This window comes from Geospiza fortis, unplaced genomic scaffold, assembly GCF_000277835.1.
Source record: "Geospiza fortis unplaced genomic scaffold, GeoFor_1.0 scaffold27, whole genome shotgun sequence".
Classification (NCBI taxonomy): domain Eukaryota; kingdom Metazoa; phylum Chordata; class Aves; order Passeriformes; family Thraupidae; genus Geospiza; species Geospiza fortis.
In genome coordinates, this window is record NW_005054329.1 from 6,126,457 (window position 1) to 6,152,161 (window position 25,705).

Sequence of the window (25,705 nt, forward strand, 5' to 3'; positions counted from 1 at the left end):
TGGCTTGGCTGCTCTGAACCATTCTTCTCCAGCTGGATTTCTGCAGGATGGATGTTTTGAGCCTGCAATGCCCACCCAAAGTAAGTGGTTGCATGATGGTGCCTTGAGATGCTCAAAGAACTTCCTGAACTAAATTTTGCACCAATTCTGTAGTGGTAAGTGAATGGCAATTAGGTTAAATATGCTATGTTCTTAAATATATAGGCACTGTTATGTGCTACTGTTATGTTCTATTAAATATCCTCCTCACAACATATTCTGGGCTCTGGAGGGTTTCAAACACGTATTTCTTCACAATATACCCCAGTTATTTCTGCCTCGGGTGAATTACAATGAAGGAAAACCAGGAAAGCTTGTGTATGTTACAGCTTTGTGTGAAAGTATTTACCTGCTAAAATCCTCTTCAAATAGCACTAAAATGACAGGGCAGAGGGTATGAAAACAACTGCATTTGCTCTTTTATCCAGATACTTCATGATGATTACAGGGCACTCCACACAAAGGGCTGTGATTTGGAAAGGAAATTGCACTCCAGTGAAGGATTTACTCATCTGTGATGATATTTATAATCCACTCTCTCCTAGCTAAAGGGATCATCCTGCACTTTGGTAGGAAATGTGAAGAATTAAGGGGCCAGGATATGAGACCTGCATACAGGATGTTTTGAAGCTCTGACCACTTCCCAGCTCTGTCTTTGCTCCCTGACTCCAGTGAAGCTTTGCCTCTCTCACTGCTGCTGTTTTCTCCTCTGGAGCAATGATGCTGCTCTGCTGAGATCTGTCTCCAAGGCAGCTGGGGTCTGCAGCCCCAAACCAAAAGGCAAAGGCCACAGATACCTCATAGGCACCAGAGGGGACATCCAAATCCTGCCACCCTTCCTGGTCTGCAGAAGCATCAATTGCTCCGTGTGGAGAGGATGAGAAATACACCTGCTGCTCCTAAGGCAGTCTCATGTACTTGTAGATGTGTGGAGCTAAAACAGCTTCAGGGGTGCTCTGAGATCAGCCTTTCCAATCCTGCAAGCCCAATCCAAGTCTGTCAGCATTCCCAAGGCAGGCACTGAGGACTGAGCCACACTGTCCAAAACCACACACTGCTGGTTGTGGCTCCAGCTCACGCTGCTGAGACAGTGGTTTCATTTAGTGGGAAATGCATTTTGTTTCTTCTGGTGAAATATTTTATCCATTTGAAGGTTTCTACGTGGTATTCTCTGATCAAAGCCCTCAGAGCCCTTTTTGCAGCACTTCCATGGAGTGAGAGGAGGGATGTCCACTTCCAAGGCATTGCTGTTTTCCAGTAGCCAAGATATGTTGCCCACCCTCAGCCAAGCAGCAGTGTATTTTCACTGGGACAATGCCAGCAGGCAACCCAGATTGAAAAAAAAAAAAAAAAGAATTTTCCAAACATTTCTCCAACAGCTGTAAATTTTTTCTTAATGCAAGATGCTAATAAAAGCCAGGTTACACCAAACCCACTGCCAGACTAGTGCTACTGGGAGGTGTTTTTAAGCTGCACCAAAGGAAAAATTTCAACATCCAACTTGTTCATTACTTGAAGAAACAGAAGCATATCCCTGCTTTTACCCTGTCCTGGGGGAGTTAAGATCAGATGTGAAGGCCATGTGCTGGACTTGGGAATGTTTGTTCAATCTCCTATTCCTTCTCTGCTTTTTCCACTATGAGTTCTTGCACTCCTGACATTGCATTTTGCTGATCGTAACCACAAGGTTTTGTTTTATGAGCTGTTACACCAGGAAAATGGTATTCTTTGCACCCTATTAGTTAGAACTTGTTTGTGACAGCAAAAGATCTATAATTAATCACTCAATTGCTCCTACTCCACACAGCACCCCAAGCATGACCAGCCTTGGAGTAGAAAAATAAACTCAGCCCCTCCTCTTGGCAATTTGGTTCTAGTATGAAGCATACAACAAATAATGGTGGAGAGGGAGGGCTCCTTTCAGCCTCCTCCACACCTTCTCTCTCTCTTTGGAGTCTTAAAACATACCAGAGGAGGTGTTTGTGTGCAGCTAATTGACCTGAGCAACAGTGTATGGTCAATGGCCCATTGACTGATGAAGTGATGGAAACAAGATGCTGATTTTAACTGTTCAGGTTAGCTGTGGCAGTATTGGCTTGCTGGGAGAGGGAGTTATGGCCACTGAGCCCCACTCAGCTCCCTGCAACAGGCCCAGCTTCCCAAAAAAAGAAACCAACCTACCAACACAGCCTGGAGCTGGAAACTCAGCTGAAATGTCCTTGATATATGAAAGATCTGAGCTCCAGGTATGGATGGCTCAGGTATTGCTGTGAAGGCTTGAATGCATGGATAGAAACACACCCTGCTGCCTCAGGAAAACAGGGATGGAGCTTGTGATTTATCCCTACATACCCTTTTCTAGGCATGAATATGTTTGGGATGTTAATGGTGTTGAAGCATCAATATGGAAGCAAATAAAGCAAAACCTGAACAGTGCTGACAATCTCCAAGCAAAATAAAGAGGGAAGGAACACAGATATGTTCTTGAAATGTGCTTTACCAGGATAGACAGCTGTGGTTTCCTTGGGATGCCAGCACTGTTCTGAATCCATGTTTTGAGTATTGCTGTTGGTTGCAGATCCCTTTAGAAATGCACTGGCTGCACGAGGCCTAAACTGAGCTTGCTGAGGAGCACCCAGTGTCAGGGTGCAGAGGGATGAGGAATACAAAGAAGGAACAGAGTTCTGTACCCAGAATTTCATTTCATACTCTAACACAGTCTTCAGCAGCTGCTTCAGCCCATCTCAGAGGCATAAGGCTCTAAGGATCCCGGGTCTTTAAATTAAATTTTTCAGGCAGAGTTATAGAAGAAAATTTTAAAATAAAATTACTGATCTGATTCACTAGAAAAGAACACTCTTACCTTTCTACCAGGTGGTCCAGGGAACCCAGTTAAACCAGGTAAGCCCACATCTCCCTGTAGGAAGCAAGCAAGTTCAATTAGTTTGCAGCAACATTTTCCCTATGCCTACTGGAGTTACCACAATTATTTTGCTGACACCAGCCCCCAGCTATTGATATTTCTGGTTCTAATCACAACTCTTCAAAACCTGAGTGGATAAGAAGAGTAGATTTAAACAACATCTCTATTAAGTGGCTCATATAAATAATAACCCCAGTTAATTAATGGCAGCTGCTGCTGGAGTCCAGCTCTTTGCAAGCAGAATGAATGTGCTTTTTTTCCCCTCAATGATCTCATTCAGTCACATGCTTCATTCGCCTTTCAATAGGCATTGAAATCGCCAAGGCAAGGAAATTTTAGAGTTTAAATGCAATAAGAACAACAGGTACCTGCTGCCAAATCCTGTGATTTGCTCTCACACTCTGCTACTGCACTGGCTCAGCCCATGGCTCCCGTTGGGATGGTGCTGGTGGTATAATTATTTAACCTGTCTGTCTGACATGGACTGAACCTTTGCAGGCTGCTGGTGGGAGGGTTTGCTCAGTGGCCTGTGCTTCTGAAAAGGGATTGCATCACATCCCAGCTGGCAAACCCAAAGCATCACAGAACGGGTGAGCGCGTTGCTGTGAGACCTCTCCAACACCCAGACTGGCTGTGTGAGCCCACTTGGCCTCCTCTGACCAGGATCAAAAAACCCTGGAGTGCCTTCTTACTGAAAATCAACAGATTTCCAGTATCTAGCTTGAAAATTAGGCATCACTCCAAACTCCTGCTGGAAATTCCTTATTCCTATTGCTGCTATCAGGGATAAAGCCTCGTTAACACAAGCTAAAGGTCATCTGGGTCTCTCCCTTTTTTACACCAAGCATTGTCTTCAAGAAAACAGTTCCAGACCCTGCAGGTCGATGATTTCCAAGTGATGCCACTCCAATATAGTGTACCAGAAATTTCAGAAGATATCTCATGGCCTTAAGTTATAAGCATCATTTCAGTCTTAGCCTTCTGAATGTTTTCTAGCATTGCCTTCCATCCTGCAGTTGTGTGGCCTCACTGTGCTTTATGAGGGCATCTAGTGTCAAATGAAGAGCCCAGGCTCCTCATGGCTGCTGCTTTCAATGAGCTGTGCAATTATAGCAAGACTTATGGTGAGAGGAAGAGAACCAGGCTTCTGCCCTGGACTTGAGTAACCAATGATTGTGCAGGCATCACTGAAAGAGGTAATTGAGGTAGGTGATGTGGAGCCCTGATTGCCCTACTGTTCATTTCTAGAATTCTGTGAGGGCTTGTTGCCTCAGTAAAAATTACTCAGCTGTGAAACAGCAAAAATGGGAGTTGTAACTTATTGAAAGGCATTAGCAGAACTCTGATCCTCAAAAACTGTTAAACCCAGAAAGCAGCTTTCCTTCCCAGCTGGGAGCTTTGTGTTGGTTTGAGCAGCCCTTGGTGGAAACCTGTCAGCAAGGTCCATCCCTTAGAAGCCTCCACCAAGAAACCTCTACCCTGATGGGGCTGCAGCATGAGGCAAACCCCTGTTCCTCATCTCCTGAGCAAGAACATCCTTTCCTTGGCCTCCAAGGTTTTATTCCTTACCCCGGGATTGCCTCTTGCTGCAGCTGCATGCCCAGAGTGTGGCTGTATCTCAGATGTGCTACTTGAAACACTTGGCTGAAGCAGCCACGTGCCTGTGGCAGCAGGGACTTCAGCTGGGCTGCAGATTGTGGATAAAGTGGATAAACTGGTGGCCAGGTGGCACCTCAGTGCACTGTGATCATTGAGAGCTACCTCTCTTCAGTCCTGAATCCAAGATCTAAGCCTTATTTCCCAGTCCTCAGCAGCTGGGGTGCTGGTGGCTGCATACAGACCCCCTGTGTGTGTGTGCACAGTTCTGGAAGCCCACCATGGCCTCGGGGTGACATCTCACCTTCTGCCCATTGCGAGCTTTTCCAGGTGACAGCCCAGGATCACCTTTCTGACCCTGAAATGAAAAACTTAAATTAGTGACATAACCCAAGGGCCCAGCCCACAGATGTGGTTCTGCTTCCACCAAGCCTCCAAATTAGAAAAACATTTTGTTTTATCCCAGTCTTCCCTGACATCCCAAATGTATTAAAGTGGCCTGGAATAGCTGTTGTGCTGGGGGTGGATTTGGTGAGTGATTGCTGCTGCTAAAGAGTTGAGTTTTAAATAGTAGTTGACAGTATTCAATTGGCTAAAGAAAGGATAACTGGAAGAAAGCAATGTCAGGACTTTTGATACTTATTAGACCAGACAGCTGCAATTCCTTCCTTGTCTACAGCTACCATCACAAAAATAATTACCAAGCCTATTACTGGGGCTGAACCGTCCCTCTCGACAACTCACTAGATGCTGTTGCTTTTTTAACTGTGAGGAACAGATGAGGCTGCAGAGAAAGTTGTATTAATTAGACACCCCCAACAGGCAGAGCAATTGTGAGGCTCCCAGGCTGGCAGAAAGCAGCACTTGACCTTAAGTGGCAGTATTCCTTATTTTCCTCCTTAACAACCGTGACGAGGGAAATTACAGTTTGAGGCTGTGATCTTCTGACAAACACAGGCTGGAATCTCAGCAGCATTTGATCATCTAATTCCAGCAGATTCCTTTGGAAATCCCACTTTTCAAGAGGTGGAAAGGTACTGTGAGCACCCAACAGGGAGAGATGCAAGTAGGAGAATCTAGAAGAGATTGAAGAGTGCCAGGTTCTTTGGGTAGGGGATAGGTACAGCTCAGCACACAGAACATCTCTTCTGGCATAGCTAGGATGGGTATCCCAGGGTCAGTCACTATTTAACACCCATGAATCATAAACAAGCCACAACCTCTGTGTGCCCATCAGCACAGGACATCTGGGAGGGTGAACTAATGGCTGTCAAGTGAAGGCTTGGAGGGGAGACCCAGAAAGGAGCAATAGTTGTCAGGATTCAGGACATCCCTCTGGCTGTTCAGGACAGCCAGGACCCCTGCCAGGGGGCTCAGAGACCCTGGCACAGAGCCCAAGACCTCTGTGATTTTGATTATGACCAATGGAGCAAGTTACCAACCTTATATGAGGATCTGCAAGCCACAAAAGTCTAAGCAGAAAAATAATTTGTCTTTCATGGGGTGAAAAATTGATTTTTGGGGTTTTTAGAATGGGGGTTCAGGGGGCAAGATGGAGGAATCTGGGTGTGTCCAGCCTTTCTCCTTCTTCTTCTTGGCCTCCATCTTCTGCTGTGATGTTGGCACTTTGGAATTGGTTTAGAGTAGAAGCTCACTGTCTAACATAGGTGATAGGTATTGGGAATTATTGTAAATATTGTACATGTAGTTTTTAGTATAAAAAGATAATACTGCCCTGGGAGCAGGCAGTGTGCCTCTGTCTGTCCTGCTAAATGGACCTCGGCAGGTCAGGAGAAAGAATTTTATAGATAAGATACAATAAACAACCTTGAGAGTGAGAACTGAAGAGTTCTGACTCCTTCTTTGAGTGCCAGGCTGGGAAAAGAGACTTTCTGATGTATCTCAGGGTCACTCTGAGCAGCTAAAGCCCTGAGAAATAATGGGTATAAACTGGCATTTCTCATGAGCAGCACAGAGCTCTGGTCACAGCCTCACTGGGAGTGCATTCCACGTGTACTTCCCACCTCGCCCAGAGTGTAAACCCCCCCATTCTGCTCCTCCTCCAGCATCCACCACAGGCTGTGAGACTCAGGAGTGAGACTGCTTGGCTCTGGACTGTAGGGAGCACTGCTGATTCAAGGCAGATGTATCTGCACAAATTCTCAATGAAGGCTCCAGCTTTCCAAACAGTAAATGAAGTCATGCAGATAATCTTGCTTTGCATGCAGCTGTTATCAGGGCAATTCTCCCACTCCCTGAGCTTCAGAGCAGTCAGTGGGTGCTGGCACTGCTGGGAACAGATTAGAGCAGCCCTTGGGATCCCTGAGTGTTCATTTCTGCTCTGCAAAATTCATTTGCTGCAGCAGGTAGACACCCACCACTTTCCCTAAATCTTCCCATATGCTCCATGCAGTGACTTTGAGACGTGGAAAAGAGCTTGTGTTTTCCCCTGGGAAGCTGCAGATCACATTAGCCAGGTCTCTGCCTTGCACTGGCTCCGTGTTCAGCCCTGCTGAGCCCATCACACAGGTGCAGAGCTCAGCCACGAGCAGGATCACATGTCCCCAAGATCAATCAGCAATGGCACCAGCTGGATGTGAGGGCTGAAATTGTGGATTAATTGCTTCAGTCTTCTTACACAGCAATGACAACGGGGGAATTAACCTAAATCTTGTCCAAGCCAGGCCACAACACCTTTCCCACAAGTTTCTCTCTTTCCCATCCTAACTTACTGAGAACATCTTCCTCTTGGAAAGGAAAAAAAATGTTTTCTTCTGGGAATTGCACAGTCTAGAGCTGTGCAACTTAGACATCTCAGTTTTGCAATCCCACTAATACTATTTTAATTATCAGTGAGCCAAACTGATGAGCTACCTTGGAGAGAAAAAGCATTCACTAAACTGAAAATACAATATTTTTTAAGTGCTTTAAGAAGAGATTTATCCAGGGCAGCAAACCATCCTAATACCTGATGCCAAAAGCCTCCAGGTGAGAAATGCAAACCAAACTTGCAATGGCTTTTGAAAACACACCTTGTCTGACCATCTGCCTCATCCCAAATGCTTTTAGGGCATCCTGAGAGCTACAAGACAAAGCAAAACCACTCCTCCTGTCCCCCAGCAGCTTTCAGGTGACAGCCCCAGCCCAGCCTGTGGCTGCAGCTGTTGCAGAGGTTATCTGCAATAATCAGTCTCTGCCAAAAAGATGCAACAGCGATTTTACAACTGCCAGGGACAACAAGCAGAATGCAGGAAGTGGCAAGAATCGCCCTTTAAGCAGTTTGACATCAGGAATTGCTGAGCTGAGCACCACAGGCTGAACTCCCAGGTGGTACAAGCAGGTGCAATGCCATGGGGTCAGTGGAACCATGCCCAAGCAGATCAGCAGGATTTTGGCTCAACAGCTACAAACAGCTCTGTGCACAAGATCAGCTCCCTAAGCCCTGGGAATTACAAGTGCTCAGCTCCAGGGGTGAGGATAAACTGGGCTCTGCACAGGGCTGACTGTGAAATGCAGAAACACAACCAAAGCCCTGCAGCCAGGCAGGAGACACAGGAAAACACCCAGAGGCTGCAGTGCCACTCCACAGCCCTTGCACAGAGCTGCCTGACCTCACAAGGGCCCTGCTCATTCAGCTGATAAATGTTATGCTCCTGGGTCCCTTCTTAAGTGACAATGACTTGGTGTTAGTCATGGTTTCCAAGCTGTATCTATCTGCGAAACTTCAGTTTCCTTTCTTAGATTGGTTGTTTTGTGTGGGTTTAACTGCTATCTAAGCCAGACCAAGCCCAGCAGCCTCTCAGCAAGAGAAGTTCCACTTGGAGCTGCTTTGCCCTGCTGTGCAGGCTGAGCTTTCACAAATCCAGAATTTCTGCCATGTGCTGGGTCTGTCAAGAAGGTTCCCATCTCTGAAAGTGGCCAAGGCCAGGTTGGATGGAGCTCTGTGACCTGGTCTAGGGGAGGATGTCCCTGCCCATAATGAGATGAACTCTCAGGTTCCAACCCAAACCATTCTTTGATGATGAAGAAATCAGGTCCCAGGTGCAGGCAATTAAAACATAAGGGGTGAAAAATCACTTTTTGGGGCAACGTCCATTTTCTGGGACTGCTGTAACACCAGAGAATTGAAGGGGAGGAGGGGAGTCAAAACTCTGGCATCTGATCCACACCTTCCAAAGAGCATTTCTGAGGCAGAGATGATGTAACCACGGCTCACCAGGCTCTCCCTGCTAGAGGTGAACCTTCACCATGGCTTGGGCTGAGCTCCAGCTCTCACATCCCATTGCAAACCTAATACTCCTTTTGACAAAGCACCACGAGCAGAACAATCCTGCAAATGGTGGCTGGACAAAACTAAAATACATCACAGAGCCTGATGAGACCAGATCTCTGCTGCAGACTTACAGCTCTCCATCCACTGAGACTTCCTGCTGCCAGACTGTGCATTGAGATGGAGGAAAAATGCTTACAGAAAGACTTAATTTCTATTAGGCGACCAACTGAAGAGAGCTTTACAGCCAAATGATGATTTCTGACGAGTCATTAGGCTAGAAGTCTTAAAAAAAAACCAATTTGTAGAATAGAAACTTAGCCTGAGTCTACAGCTTGGACCAGGCTGGATTTGCAGGGCTGGAAGTTAGATAAAAGAAGTTTGATTTGACTTATAAAACTCAACAAGTGTGATCTGGAAGTCATTGATGGAGAATAAATGCAGAGCACTAAGATGTAGAACTTTTACAGGCTCACTTTTCAGGCTGTATGTGGAATTTAAACCAGCTGCTGTTCACCAGCATGTCTCCAGTGCCTAATTTTTAATCACGTAGAGGCAGTATGCCAAGTTTCCAGAATCTTTTTCCCAGAGCATCAATAGTGCTCATAACATCTCTGCCTACTGATGAGATCATGAAAAGACAGAACTATTGCTCACACCTTTCTCTGTTTGGCTGAGATGTCCTACAGCTCCCTGGTACTGAAAATCCCTGTTCAATATTGCCTCTCCAAGCTCCATTGTTCTTTAGTCCAACACAGATGTTATAAAATATAAACCTATTCCTTTGTAAACAATCACACCAAAGCAATCCAAACCAGTTTTCCAGGAACTTCAGTCTTTCAGTAACACAAACCCTTAAACACGGAATGAGCTGGGATTTAAAACACCTTTTGGAAGGGTTTTGCTGCACACTGCAGGGTTAGGACCCCTCCAGAGCCACATCTGTACTCAATCCCAGGCAAAGGGAGAGGGTGCAGCTGCAGGGGGGGACTCCCACCCGGAGGGAACTTGTGTGTGCAGGAGAAAAGCACAAAGCACAGGGCCCCTGGCACTGCAAGAGGCTCTGAGCCCTCCTGGGAGAGCTGAGGGTGTCTAGAGGGAAGCCATGAGATCACTTTGGGAGGACTGGGGGAGTTCAGAGTTCCCAGAAACTCTGGGGAGGGAAGGACAGAGGGAGGAGTTTCAGGAGGAGGAAGGCAGAGGAAGATGCTGGGTGCTGCCACTCACTCCTGCCACTGTCCAGACTCAGAGGAACTGCAAAATCCAGAGGAAAAAAATGAGAAAGCAAAGGAATTCTGAGCTGCTGGAGCTCTGGAGCAAGGATTCCACTGCCCTTGTCTGACACAGCAGTTTGTGCCTGGCACAGGCACAGCTTAAGCAGGATCCTAATTTGGCAGTTTTGAAATTGAGGAGAAGCAAGGCTGGGGGCACAGAGCAGGGTCTCTCTGGGCACAGGAAAAGGCTCAGCTGTGCTGCTGGAGAGCCCCTGGGACAGCAGGAGGGAGGGAGGAACGGCTTCAGCTGCTGTCCTTTTGTCCAGAGCAGGAGAAAAGGAAGCTGTCCTTCCCCCAGGATGTCCTGTGGGACGGGAAGGTGAAAGTTCCTCACACCAGTTCATACTTACTTTCAGTCCTGGGGGGCCAGGTGAGCCAGGGTTTCCATGGGGGCCTGGGGGACCCTAAAACACACAACAAACACAAAACAGAGTCAAAAGGAGACGGTGGGATCTGCATGAATGCTGGAGCAGTGCTGTGCCAGACTTACAGAGCCCTGGGGTGCCCTGGCAGGGAATGGTGGCACTGGGACCCTCCCTGGCACCCACAGAGGGAAACTCAGCTGTGGGCTCCCAGCAGGCTCTGTGGATGTGTGTCTGCCACCACAGGACGTGTCATGACACCGAGATAATTCGGGTAAACCAAACATTCCACGGGTCAGGGGAGTCCAGGCTCTGGGAGGAGCCCAGCAGAAGGGGATGGAGGCAGGCAGAGGGGAGAGGAAGTGTGGGGGGGTGTTAACAACTTGGTTTTTGCTCAGGATTGAAGAGAACAGAAGTAATTACTGAAGGAAAATTTTTCAGCACTTTGGGGTTTTGGAGATTGGAAAGAAAATGGGTAATCAGACAGCAAAACAGTGGGAATAGCAGTACATCCTGTAAACTTTTAAAATCCATATTTGACATAGTTAAATCTATATTTTTCCTTAGTTCTCACAAGCCAGTGACACTGCCAGAGTATCTACCTCAAATCACACACACCAGTATCTCCTTTTACATCGTATTTTAAAAGCACCCTGCATATTTTCCAAGGCCTATTTAAGGAGTTATCTGGAATAAGCAGCTAAGAATAGTTTATGCCTGGGTTATACACAGCACAGAAGATCTGCTAACCTTTCAGGCAGGGTAATAACAATTCTAAGTCCTCTTGAGCACGTTCCTGGGAGATGAAACAACCTGAAAATTCAACTCCAAGAATTCTGCCAAGAACGTGTGAGGGCTCTACCCTGCCATGAGGAGGTCTTTATGTACCCTCAAGTTAGGGCAGCACAGGCAAGGGGATAAAAACCCACTCAGGCACTTTCTCAGCAAGCTGTAGGATTTCCAATGAGCATTTTGGGGCCAAAATCTTGAGGGTCTGATTTCCAAGGAAAATCACTGCAGTTAAACATTTCACTGGAGCCAAGTTCAGTGCCCTTGCTGTCCTCTTAAAGAAACATCAGTGCACTGATCTCTAGTCAGTTTTATTTTTACTGCATTTTAATAGAAAATAATGCCTTTTTAAATTGCATCTTGTGGAACATTCAGTTGCTGAATGCTCAGTGCTGTTTCACAACATGCTGCTCTGCTGCAAGACGCTGTTTAATTAAAAGACTGGGACTGAACTTTTCAAATGGCAGTTTTTACCCAAATTAACATCCCATTCTTAAATTCCTTCCAAATTTTCAAGCTGAACCCAAATACATTTATTGCCCCATTCTTAATTTCCTTCTAAATTTTCACCTGAAATTCTTGTTTAGCACGTCTGTGAATTTCCAGTGAAACTGAAAGAGCTTTAATTAAAATTAAAATGTTTGAGTATCACCTTATTATTTGAAAACCCATACAGCTGCTGGAGCCAGAGAACCTGGATGCTGAGGAGTTTTAAATAAATTAATCTTCCCAGCAAACTGTGGAATCACCTGCCCACCTTATTGGATGGAACACTGAAACAGAGACTGAATGTGCTGCTTAAGGTAATTCAACAAGTCTGTGGTGGCAAAAATGCTTCAGCCCAAGCCTTTCCAGTCTCAAATATGCAGGATAATGAATAATAAGTGACAGAAATCAGGCCAGCAAAGTCTCTATAAAAGATGAGTTCCTAAAAAGCTTTTACACACAAGCAATAATCGAGGTAGCTCTGAATAGGGTTCATAAATCCAGCCTGCTGCTGGATTTGAGGAGGGAATTCAGCTGTAATTCAGCTTTGGAGTGAGGCAGCTTGGCCCAAAGCCCACAGCAGAGCAATCATCTGAAGTTTGTGCTCCAGCACAGCCCAGGGCAGGCTCTCAGCAGTGTCGGGGAGCAGCTCGGTGCGCTGTGACCCCCAGATGAAAGTGATGGATTCCAGAGGAAACCTGGATTGTGGGAAGATCAGCTGCCAATCCAGAGCTCCTGGATGAGAGACTAATCACACCCCCAGCAAAATCTGGTGCAAGTTCTTTCAGAGCAAACCAAAGCACAGGAACAAAATCCCAATGTCACCGTCACATTTTCTGGAAAAATCCCTTCGCCCAGGATTCTTCTCCTGGGAAGCTGAGAAGCCTCAGAGAAAAAGGAAAACAATAATTATCTCATTGCTTCTCCTGTGTTTTGCTGCATTAGAATGTGTTTAGACATTGTTTACCCACAGGTGATTGTTTCATTGGTTTCATGTGAATTGTTTTGACTCTTGGCCAATCATGGCCAAGCTGTGTCAAGGCTCTGGAAAGAGTCAGGAGTTTTCATTATTATCTTTTTAGCCTTCTGTCTGTATCCTTTCTGTATTCTTTAATATCGTTTAGTATAGTATTTCTTTAATATAATATAGTATCATAAAATAATAAATTAGCCCTCTAAGAACATGGAGTCAGATTCTTCATTCCTGCCTTCATCTGGGAACCCTTCAAATACAAAATCCTAAAAAGCCTCAAGCAGAAGGAGGGGAGAGAGAGGAGGAAGAATCCAGTCACAGTTTCTAGTGATTAAAAGTGTGATTATGAAAACAGAGACTCTTGAGCTAAAACAGAGCCTTCAGCACCGAGTTCAATGAGTCTGACAGAGTGCATCCAGTGTAATCCAGGCAAAGGAAGGTCAGGGACTCATCCTGTCCCTAAAGACTGATGTGGTTTTACCCTAGTGGAACTGGCCACCATCCTGGTGATGAAATGATAGTGGGAAGTCCAGTCTGGCATGAAGGAAACTGCTGTGACCAGTTCTGGGGCTTGTGTTAGACATCTGAAGCTGCTCTGGCAGCTCTGGAGAGAAAAGGGTGTAGTCTGCCAGCAATCCTAAAAATTGTAAAAAATAATTGATCTTGATGTGTTCCAACATGGTGAGTCCTGAATTTGGGATTCCACCCACATTCTTGGCAGAGGAGGAGGATGCTGTGTGGCACAGTTAGATGGGCTGAGTAACAAAAGGTGCAGGATAGCAGCTGCCTCAGGAGCTGTCAGCAGCAGTTAATTGCTCTATTGCATTAATTAATTCAATTTACCACTCCCACCTAGAAATTTGTATTCTCCCAAATATATTTATCATCAATACATCAGTTTTGCTCCTCTTATCTGCACACAGGGTAGGACAGCGCTGAGACCACTAAATGAAAAAATCCCACTGCACGTGTCACATTTGCTCATTTCCCCACCCACTTTAGCTTCCTATATCTGCTGAAACAATCCAACCTAGCAGCAGCAGGCTTGCATCTGGAAGCTTCCAAGCCTTGTACCAGAAACTGCATGGAAAATGTGACCATGGGACAGCAGCAGCCCCAGGCTGCTCCGTGGCACGGAGAGCAGAACAATCCCTGGATGTGTTCTCCAAGGCAGGAGGGGTTTCCCTTCTCCCTGGAATGCCTTCTGTGTGAATGATGCTGCTTGAGAAGGACACTGAGCCACCCAGCAGGGCTTGGGGGTGCCTGGAGATGGGACCCTGCTCACAGAAGCCCTTTTATGCCTCGTGGTTCCCAGCCTACAAAAATTAACAAAAGTGTAACTGTGCATAGCTCCCCCCCAAACCCTCCAGCATTCACAAGGAAGGGGAAAAAAATCCTCCCAGCTCCTGCTAAATGCTAAAGAGCTCCAGTCAGAGGAATGACCACTCATTTGAAACTCATTAAGTCTTGGGGTTTCACTGTGTAAAGCAACTTTTTCTGCTTCTGACCTACAGATCCCACTGTGACCTCTGGCTTGCTGAAAAAGAGCTAAATATTTGAAGTGAAGCCAAGCAAACTGTTTCTTTAAACACTTTTCAGAAATTGGAAAATCTTCCTAATGGCATGAGGATACTGGGGAATCTCCCCAGCTGACTGAGCTGCTTGTTTCAGGAGGGAAGCCCTGCATTTTGAAGGCAAGGGAGATTTTTTCCAAGCACAGACCAAATGTAACAGGGACATGTTACACTGGGACCTCCCAGTCTTTCAAGCTGCTGTGGTTCACAGGAGGATGGCAAATGCATCCTGAAGCATCAGGGAGTGAACGTGTGTTCCCTTCACCCAAACCCATTTGGATTTCTGAGTTTCTGAGTTTAAATAAACCAAGAGCAATTACAGCACCTCAGGCTTTTTATTGCTGATTCTGCCTCTGTGTGGACAGGGATGGAACACTTCTTGTACCTGTGTTTGCCCACCTGTTGGAGAGGGAGTGACTACCAGTGGGACCTGGATTATTAAAGTGAATTCCTGAATTCTTTAAGTGCTTTGGAAAGTCTGACTGTTGCTCTTTTCTTGCTGTCCTGGGGGCTGAGCAAATAACCAAGGCCAGGCTGGACAGGGCTTGGAGCAGCCTGGTCTAGAGGAAGGTTCCCTGCCCATGATGTCAGGTTAGAACAAGATGATCTTTAGGGTCCTTTTCAGCCCAATCCATCCCATGAGCTGCACTCCTGTCCGGCATGTGCCTCAGAATTGTTGTTTCCTTCATGCAGAGGCAAACCAGGTAAGTGGGATTTGCACAGCCTCATCTGGAGGGCAGGGTTTGAGACCAAGTGTCACTCAGACCCCCTCAAACCGTGGGTACTTTGCTGGTCAAACCAAACCAGTGGAACGAGCCCCAGCTTGTGGTGGATGCAGATGTGCTGTTCAATGCAGATGTGCTGTTCAATGCAGATGTGCTGTGCAAAGCCCCTCATGCAGACAGCCCTGGGTGAAGCTCCCAGAGCCTGCAGTGAGGCAGGAACAAGCTGCAGTGGTGAAGGAATGATTGCTCCAGTGGGAGCCCTTCGCTGACAGCTCCTTGCAGAGCTTGCTGGCACATCCCTGAGAGAAAATCCCAGCCCCAGCCTCTGCCTCCCTGGGAGACCCTGATGGAGAAATGCAAAAAGCTTAACACCCATGGCTTGTACAGAACTGGGGGTGTCACTCAGTGCCACCACTCACACTTTCCACCATGGAAAAGGTGTCCTGTGAGCTGCCTGGCATTTCACATCATACAAAGCTGGGGAAATCCTTCATTGCTAACACTGCCATTCCCTCAGACCTTACACAGACACCTGATCAGGCACACAGCACATTTATCCAAGAACAAACAGTGTGGACAGACCTTATATCTCAAATTCTTTAATGCAGACATGAAAGCTGAAAACCATCCTGAAAACCAGCTGGATAGAGACAGAGAAACCCTTCCTGGAGAGCACACATGGCAGCACAGCAATATCTCTGCAGACTGGAGAGCTCCTGAGATAGTGTTATTAGCCACTCCTGGGATAGTGTTATAAGCCTGTTATTAGCCATTCCCATTGCAATTTTTAACTCATTTCTCTTGGAGTCCCTCAGGAAATAATGAGAAGAAGAAACACCCAGTTTTCACTTGTTATGAAAATGAAAATTTGCTTTCATAGCTGCAGAGAGGAGAGCACGGGAATAGCCTGAATCTGTCTCAGTGGGCCCCTGCTGCTGGAGTGATAGGGTGTGCAATTAATTCCATGCTTCTGAAATGGGGATTGGCTTTTAAAAATGGAGAAACTGTAATTTTCAACAAGACTACCCCACTATCCATTCTGCTACCCTGCCTTGGATTGCTCTTGGATGCTGAGACATGTCCCAGTCAGAATGTGTTCCATGCTGTCACAGAGGCTGGGGTGTGTTTTTGCAAAGCAGGTGGCATTACCTACATGGAAGAGCCACCCTCAGACTACACAGGCAGGTCTGGTGATACTCATCTGCTGAAAACCAGGAGACAGATCCATGGAGCAGCCAGATTTCCTGACAGACTCTCACCCACCACAGGCTCACTCTCAAGGCAAAGGCTGACCAGAGATTTCATTTTACCCTCACCAATATGGAGGGAACAAAGGGAGGAGACAATATGGGGTGGAAATTCTGCCCTACACATCAGCATGAGGCAAATTCACACTACGGAAAGTCACAAGTCAAATGCTGCTACTGGATTTTCAGATGTGCCAGGCAGCTGTATAAGCATTAATAACACAGAAGTTATACAAGGGCAATTAATCTCATGCATTAGGCCAAAAATTGCATTGGGGACAGAAAGATCCTTCCTTTCCTCTGCATCCAGCACTGCAATGTTCACCTCTCCTGTGGAGCTCCAAACTTGGGCTGTACCTGATGGGATACTCATGGCTTATCCATGGGCTGGTGCAGGAACTCTGCAGCTGCTTTTTTGGAGGATCAGGTTAGGAGAGGTAGAACACGACCCCTGCAATGTTGCACGTTTATTTTTAAGTTTTTCAAGCACTACAAAAGCAAAAGATGCAAGAATTCCCCTAAGCCTGTCTCAGTTCCTGGCAGCTTCACTTTCCAACGAAATCCCTAAATCCCAAAGAGACACAAGAAAAAATTACCAGGAGAAACACTGCCCAAAGCCAAAACAATTGAGGCACAGAACAGTCCTGTTTCCAGCGCCAGACATTCACAGAGTGACCCTTCTGCCCCCTCCCAAAATTAGCACAGCCTCTCTGAAGGGGTCTGAGCCAGGCCAGGCTCAGCTGTGCTGGACACTTCCTAACTGGGAACTCTTTCCTGCACCAATTCTCAGCACCTCTGGCAGGGGCTGAGCTCAGAAACCCTCTGTTGCTTATTGTCTTTCAGAGGATCATCTTAAATATAGGATGGAGCACGCCACAGCTGGGGAATAACAGACAATTATGACACAGCTTCCATGATGCTATTTCCTTCAGAAGAAACTCAAGTGGAATTGGGATGTGGAGCTGAAATTTGGTCACTCATACAGCAGGCAGGGGATGCAGCTGGGACTCCAGACCTGGAGTTTAGTTTGCAAACCACAGGATTGCCAGAAGTAACAGCAAACACCCCTCATAATCAATGAGCTGGGGTAGGAACCAACTTCCAGCTCTCATGGGGATGCCAAGAAATGCAAACTCTGGGCAATCTACTGATGTGGGAGCTGCTTGGACACTTGTGAAGAAGATATCAGGGCTGATGTTTCACTAAAAAACAGGCCTGGTGCTGCCTAACCCCCTCACTTACAGCCCAAATCAGCTTTTGTTTCCCACAGGCCCAGGCTCCAGGGGTCCTGCAGAGCTGCATTTCACTGTTGGAGAAAGGAGATGAGTTTGTTTTTGCTGGTCACTGTGAGATCTCACAGGAGTGTTACAAGTGTCCTGGGGGAATGCCTGAGAGCCTCCCAGCTCAGCCTCTTGCTTGCTCTTTAAAGACATTACACGGGGCTTGAGGCTCAGCCAAGTATGTGTGAGGAAATCTCCCTCTGCTGCCAGGCCAGGATGCTGCCTGCATCACAGATCCAAATATTCCCTTCCTCCAGCCTCAGACACTCACACCTCTGGATTCCCAGCCCACAGCAGTGCTGAGGAAGGGGCTCCATGGCTGCACCCTGTGGACAGCCCTGTGCTCCCAGGAAAGCAGCCCCAAGCTGCCAGGAGAGCAGTGCCAGCACTGCACCGCATCCAGGTCAGGCACACTGCCCAGCCCTGGGAGAGCTGGGCCAGAGCAGGAGGCTTTTCTGCTTTTCTCACAGCTAGCTGCAGCACTCAGCTCCAGATGTTTCCTCAGCACAGCACTCAGTGTTCAAATATCTGCAGCAGAATTTCTTTTTGGTGAGGAAGAAATTCTGCGAGAGCCATTGCGAATTCCTGAGCTGATAAGGCATTCTGCTTTAGAGCTTGAAAAGGAGTCAGAGAGCAGGTCTGGGGAACAAAAACCCCTCATCTCTGTGTGTGCTGAGTCCTTGGTCCTGGACCTTGGTCCCACCAATGAAGGACCTTGAACTAAACAATTTGTGAAGCTGGGGAGGGGGAAGGGGAGTACAAAAAGCAGCCAAAGCTAATATTCAGCTAATATTCAGCTCGCAAGGAGGAACAGATACTGGAAACAAAATGAGGCAGACAGATCTCATTCTTCTGACAGCCATTTGGAAACATCCATCCCCAGCCTTTGCTGATGCCAAACCTTAGCTCAGGGAGGCTGCAAAACACCAGTGTGAAAACCTCCAGCAGGGAATGAGAGAGAAGGAGACCAGAGCTCAACAGAGAGGATCCTGAAGAAATCATCACTCAGCCACAGGAGCTACAGCAGCCCTTGGAACAACAGCACAGGCAGATTCAAATACAAATAGAAGGAGTTTTTTAAAGCACTTACTCGAGAACCTCTCTTGCCAGGGGGTCCTGGTAAGCCTGGCAGACCTGGTGGGCCCTAGAAAAACAAAAACAGGTATTAGTGATGGTTCTGTATCAGAATGGTGCTCCTGACATTGCTTCACAGAGACCCATAACACAGTAATTTGGAGAAGACCAGGGGAGAAGGGCCAATTACAGCATCACAGCCAAAACTTCCCTTCAGCTTATGCTATTGCTATAAAGGGATAAAAAGCCACGCACAAAAACATCTGCAGGAGCACGTATTTCCAGAGAGCAGAGACAGAGCATCCCCATCTTCCTGCTGCAGCCTGCATTCCCAGGATCACAGCTGTGCCTCGTGCTTCCCCTCTCCTGGACCTGTGCTGTGCCACAGGGGTAACACAAGTGTGTCCAGCTTTGGATTTTCCTGCTCTGTGTTAGCACCTTGGCAAGGGAAGCACATTGTGTGTTCTAATCTCTGTCAGATGGACACGTGCAGCTCTTGGTGTTGGAGGTTCCTACATGAGTTACAACAAAATCTGTGATTATGTGCAACCCCAGCACTTCATATTTCAGAGCAGCAGGTTATAAAATGTAATAAAATTGGTGTCAATGTTGGAAATTCTTAAATACGGTTCTGTAGCAAAGGAAAGGTCAGGTCATACACGCCAGAGTAGTGGGGATCTTGTAAGAGGGAGGAACAAAGTGGAGATATCAGGAGCCCAGCTGTGCACTGATCTGAAACAGGTTAGGAAAAAATACTTAACAAATGAGGTTTGAACTCCTTTGAATTTGTTCATCTATTTATTCTTTTTTTTTTCAATGGGATGGAGAATTCAGATTTCTGGAGAGCCATCTGCAACTCCTAGTAACTCCTCAAAACTTATTTTTCCCCCAAGCCAAACACGTCTGACAAGAGTAACTGCTGATTAAAGTGTCTCCCAGAGGATTTATATTCTGGTAGCTTGCTACAAAAGACAAGTTTCCATTGCATTCGGTGGAGACACATCCAGAGCAGCCTGTGAGGGGTGTTTGGAAGGCAGCCTGAGCTCTCTGCCTGCATGGCAGGTCCCAGGAACAGCATTCCACAGGGATGAAGGTGCAGGGCATGGAGCAGGGGCAGGATGAGCCCCATGGCCACATTCTGGCCTTGCTCCCTTCCCGCTGGGTGATCTCTCTGGGATCTCCTCCCTGCCAGGCTGGCCCTGCTGCTCAGAGCTGCTCAGGCTAGTGATGCCCATGAGCAGGAACAAAAAAGCTCAAGATCTCTAGTGCAGCTCCCAGGAGTCATCAAGGACATGATTCAGTAAGGAAAAAATCGACCCAGGAGATCCCTACCCTAAATCTCATGCCCAGGAAAAGATTTTGGAAAGAGAAAACTTGCCTGAACCATACAGGTAACCAATGGATAAATATTCCCCTGATATGACCAACCCTCCCACGTGTAAACAGCACATTAAGTTGTATAAAAGTCTATTATCTAAAGTCTTATGTACCTGTTTTAAGAGCCAAACTTGTCACAGTAGGAAAAAAAAAGTCAAGGAAGGCATAAGCAAAGCCCAGTGTCCTCTGTGCTGTTCATTTATCAGCACAACAAATAAATAGCAACTTTTTATCCCTGTAGTGAAGATAACAAGAAAAGGTTTGTTTTAAAGGAGCCTACACAGCCCAGAACAGGTAATGTCCCTCAGTGTGACACAAGGGATGGGCCTCTGTCACCACATGAGCCCCTGCTGCTGCCCAGCCCTGCCTGCCCTGGACATGTCAATCTCCAGTGTGGGACACTTCATCTGACCCCTCTGCCAGCTGCAGACTGCTGGCTAACACAGTATTACTGCTCTTTGTATTAACAACCCTCACTGATACAGCTGACCCTGATTTTAGCAATATCCCAGTGTTTTAACCTGCCATTGTGCCAGCTCAGGGCCCCGTGCATAATGCAATTATACAGCTGTGCAAATAGACACGTAATTGTAGGGGTTTTTTAAGCTTCATGTATAATTGTGCTCCAGAATCCCAGATTTTATTAAAAATATCCCCCTGCCCTTTTAGTTGGGATGATAACTATCAAACCACGAATCCAGTGCAACTGAGGCAGCAACAGGTTTAATAAGAGTTTATCAGAAATTAATGCAAGTCCTTAATCTCTCCTCCACCAAAACCCATCCCCATTTACACCCTTAGAGGAGGTAAAAGAGGAGATGCAACTGTCTGAGCATGGTGTTCCCCATGTACCAGAATTGAGGTGACCTTTTCCACCTTCCTGCTAGCAGCAGCTGCAATTGTACTTGGCTGCTTGAGCAAAGACCTTCTCCAAAAATGTGAGCTGCTCAGAACAGACTGAAGCTAACACAAAAATAAGGAGAGAGTTAATACCAGCACTGGAGTGGGAATAGAGAGCTGAGAGAAAGGCTTCTAGCTGGAAAAGCACAGAGCAGTACACAGCTCAGGAGTCCCTGCCATGGTGCTTTGATCTGCCATCCCTTCAGACTCATTTTTGCTTGCTTGAGGAGTAAGAGGGATAAGGGGAAGGTGGGATGGGTGGTTCAAAGGTGCCAGGCACTAGAGTAAGTGCAAAATGTAAGGATGTGACCACTTAAATTGAAGCCAGTGAGGGTGGAAGAGGACTGGGGCAGGATGGGCACAGGCAGTGCTGAGAAGTGACACCCTGTGAGGCCACTTTTTACTTGTCACATTTCTCAGTTCCATGGTGGCTGGGCTGGGTGGGACATGGGCTGTGCCTTCCTGGTGCCTCCTTTCCCCTGTGCCTCTCTGTCACCCAGCCCATGCTCTCAGACAAGAGGCTCAAGCTCAGGGACAAGAGCCCCACATGTCACAGCTGGGGAGAGCAATGCTGAAATTCACTCAAGGAAAATGTGCATCCAGAGGAGAAGGGCTGGGTCAGGGCCCAGCTTCTCACAGATGATGGATGCAGTCCCCTTCAGGTGCAGGGGGAGCAGGAGATGTCTGTCAGTGAGCCTGCACACACAGCCCCAGCCTCACCCCCAGCTCAGGTCAGAGCCTTTGGGGACCTCTCCACTGTCCCTTAGGGCACCCCTGGGGAATTTCCCCAGGAACAGAGGGCAGTGCTCCAAGGGCAGGAGGATTTCCTGCTGCTGGCAGTGGGATGAGGGTATCAGCGCTCTGCCCTGCCCTCCCATCACAGGGATGGAGCCTCCTGTGGTGAGCTCCCGCCCCTGGCACTGCAGCTCTTGTCTCCCTGGCTCCTTGCCTGCTCCTTCTGCAAACGGATGGCAGAGAACACCCACCCTGTTATCACACAAAGCAAAGCAGAGATCAAGGAGAAGCTCAGCAGCAGCAGCTACTCTCTCTCTTCTCAAGCCAAACAGCTGAGCTGTTAACCAGCCTGAACAGCTCCTGAAGCAGCTCAGGGCAGCCACAATAAAGTTTAACCCTTCTCAGTTTCCCACGGTAGCATTAGCAATGACGACCGACCCCACCAAATGATCACAGGATTTATTCTAAGCTGCTGCTGGGAAACTTGCTGCTGCAAAAGGGACTTTTTGGTTTTTTTAATCTTAGCTCTCTGAGCTTCAAATTGCAAATGGAAAATTAAACATACTTGTCTGAAAAGAAAATACATGGGACCCTGAGGATAAGGGAAATCTTGCCATTTCCTCTTGCTGTTAATTTATACCTCTGCCTCTCCCACACTGTGACTCCCCTTCACTGCTTCCTCTGCCCACAGCAGTGCTGCAGGGAGCAAGGTGCCTTCTGAGCTCCAAACTCAGCAAGGCCAAACCTGCTGTTGAATTAAAGCACACTGAGTACAAGAACTGGTGCTGGAAATTGGGAAATGACTGCTGAATCAACTTGGTCAGACAGGAAAGGATTCCTGTAATTGTTTCCCCAGGGGTGAGTACTCAGCCTGGCAGCAAAGAGCTGAGATTTCCCAGGAAACTATTAAAGCTCATATTCCAGTGCACACAGAGAGATGGACAAATTTACTTTAGGGTATTCCCAATGTATTTCTGTCCAGCCACTGGTGGCACAGTTCTCCTGTGTCCCAGAAAATTCAGTTTCAGAAGTGCAAAATGCTGCTGGGACTGAGGAGAGGAGAGAGAACACTCCTCTTTGTCAGGTGTTAATGCCTGTAGTAAAAGTCAACTTAAAAAGGAGTTCAGAAAACACACCAAAAGCTTCTCCCCACATTGGCACCATGTTCTGAGCAGGGAGTGACATTCCTCCTGCAGATAAAGGACCTGAACTGTTTTCTTCCAAGAAGAGAAATATTCCTACAGGAAAGACGGCCACTGCCACAAACCTACCCTTCAGCCCTGTACATCTGGGAAGCACCAGCAAGGAAGGACTGAACAGCTACAGGGACAGCACTGGAATTCAAAATTCCCTGCTCAGGAGAATAGAAAATGAGGAGAAAAACCCTCATTTTCAACAGCCTGGCAACCTCTCCTCACCTCCCCGTCATTGCCAGGCTTCAAAAACTGCCTAAAACAAAGCTAGAATTTTAGGGGGGGGAAACTCCCAATGCTTTGGTTACTTTCTTCTCCAAGGCAGGCTTATCGTATTAAAATTTGGACACGTCTGGGTTTCAAACAGTGTAAAAACAAAAAGCCCTCATAATTCTGGCAGGAGCTGAGCTGCTGGTGCAGAGCCAGCCTTGTAAAACGATTTCCTCACCAGGCACAGATGTTTGCTCTGGGTCTGTGCAACACCTATCACACAAAGGTCCTTGTCCACACCTGGGTTCCTCACAGAGCAGCAGCACAATGCACAGCAAAATATGAGTGTTCTGGCTTGATGAAAGCCACTTTTCTGCAGAGACATTTCAGGAACAGGCTCTGCAGGGCACTGGAGTGATCCCAGACCTTGGAAGGGAGCCTGAAAGGCTGGGAAGGAATAGAGGAATCACCTACTCTACTACTCACTTTCTATATTTAAAAATTTATAAAAATACTTGTATATACTTGTACAATCCTAGATCCTTTGCAGCTCATTTATCTCAAATGCACAATCAACTGTCTCTCTTCAAAATTAACTTTATTTTACACAAATAGACCTCTCTGATGCTTGGTCATTTGCCGGCAAGATTTCCCTTCTGGGATATTTCCGGTTAAATCACCAAAAAAAATGTGATCCAATTATGTGAGCAAGGATAAAACTTTCCCCATGCATTATACAAAGCATGCAGTCTCTCTTTTTTTGTTATTAATATGACTCATTCATTAATAGATATTCCAACACGTTGTGTGTTCCTTAATTTATCATGGGCTGGCAGCTCAAACATCCTTTTCTGGTGTGAGGAGGACTGGAAATAGGCACTTCATACATTTTATCTGTGTTTCCAGTCACCTCTCTCCCCTGCCCACTGATTGAATTGGCTGGGATTGTTTCTTTAGGGAAGGAGCTGTGCTCCAAGACAAACTGCTCGTGCAGAGGATGGCAGCTGGAGCAGTCTAGACTGGGGACCTTGGAAACACATGTGCCTTGCAGAGAGGGAGACAGACAGGGAGGGAGGGGGAGCAGCAGCCTGCCAGGCACCACCACTGCCTCCAGCCTGGCCATGCAGCTGGAACTGAGGGTGTGAGCCCCCCTGTCCTCTGGCTGGGATATTGGGGTGTCCCTGAAAAGCACCCCCTGCTCCTCTTACCTGAGCACTTCACAGCCTCTCAGTGACCCCAGCCTGCACATTCAGCATAAGGGGTGGTTTTCTTGCTCTAAAAAGAACCTTTGGCTTGTCAAGAGGCTTGCCTGTAGGGACAGAATCGCAGCTTTGTACAGGAGGAGAAAGGTCTGACTTAGGGTACCCTGTGCTAGAGCCCAGCCATGCCAGGGAAGGGGTTTAGCACAGCCTCACCTGGCAGGTGGTGCTGGTGGGCAGGGGAGAGGCTACAGCAGCCCCCCAAAATCTCCCTGCCAAGCCTGCTGCTGGTCTAGACAAGCAAATGACACCGCATCCACTGGAGGATTCAAATACCCAAATCATCACATATCACAGCCTCAGTTCAAGAGTTTGACATGCTTGCAACAGATATTATTTTCCAGTATGAATTTTTCTTTTTGAGAGGGGTTTCAGGCTACTTCCAGCCACGTGCTGGGGTCATGCTGCAGGGCCTGGAGCTCTGGAGCAAGGCTGGCTGGGATGCTTTGGGCAGTGGGGATGATCCAGAGGGACTTTTGCCAGCTGCTGAGTCAGTGCTGTGTTACTAACTTCGCACGATATCTGGGTGTTCCTTTTGTTATTTCTCCCCTCCAAAAAAACCATAGAGCTGAGATCCCAAATGCTTGTGGTTATTAATGGTTCCCAAGAAGTTTTTCTTTTTTAAGAACATATTGCCCTCCCTCCTCTAGCTGCTCAGCAAATCCAGTTCTCCTGAAGAATTAATGCTCTGCCTGAGTTCTATGTGGGATGCAGTGTCTCCCTTTTGCACAGCATCCTAGTGGTCCTTCAGGACAGATTAATACATGGAGGGTGCTGGATTTTATTCCTAAATAAATCCTTTCAGTCCTTTGCTTACACTCCTCTAACCATCAAACCCTTCCTCTATTGTTGGATGGGGCCTTTCTGCACAGCTAAGAATATTTCATTGGTTATTTTAGTAGAATTCACAAAGCCTCAAGTGCAGACACCACACAGCCTGAGTCATCACTGCCTCGCACCATGGCTGCCATTGGGATGATCAGGATGAACAACAGTCCTTTCTCTCTAGGTGGAGGGGTTCAGTGGCTGCCAGCCTGCCCAGAAATCACAGCCAAGGTGGGCCCAATCCCTGCTTGACATGCAGAAGGCAGATCCCATCCCCACACCTCCCTCCTCAGGGTGACAATCTTCTTGGAGAGACCTCGTATCAGGCAGCAGCTGGGAAAACTAATTAATCACCTTCTCCTTCCCTCGGTGTGCCAGACAGCAGATGACATTCCCAGCCCATTCCCTGCCCTGGCCAGGCTGGGACACCACTGACCTCATCAGGAACAGCAGCACGAGGACGGCGCCAGGTAATTACTCAGGCACAGAACATTTATCAGCACTTTGCCCTCAAACATGCTCATCTGGCCATGGACGTGCTGCATTAACTTCTCAACATGTCATCCCCATTCTGATCTTTTTTTCCTCTTTCTC

The 25,705-nt window shown here is 47.2% G+C and overlaps 1 protein-coding gene across 5 annotated transcripts in view; it reads right to left on the reverse strand.

The window, feature by feature from the left end:
• LOC102035001 (collagen alpha-1(XXVII) chain) overlaps positions 1–25,705 on the reverse strand; it is a 146,847-nt gene that overhangs the window by 100,548 nt on the left and 20,594 nt on the right. For all 5 annotated transcript variants that reach the window (XR_004081746.1, XM_031057213.1, XM_031057210.1 and 2 more), the window contains 4 exons: positions 18,629–18,682; positions 10,453–10,506; positions 4,863–4,916; positions 2,903–2,956 (listed from right to left, as the gene is read on the reverse strand). Coding sequence is in view for 4 of the 5 variants with exons in the window: in XM_031057213.1 (XP_030913073.1) it covers positions 2,903–2,956; positions 4,863–4,916; positions 10,453–10,506; positions 18,629–18,682 (216 nt within the window). In the remaining variant the exon portion in view is untranslated. The remainder of the gene's footprint in view (positions 1–2,902; positions 2,957–4,862; positions 4,917–10,452; positions 10,507–18,628; positions 18,683–25,705) is intronic.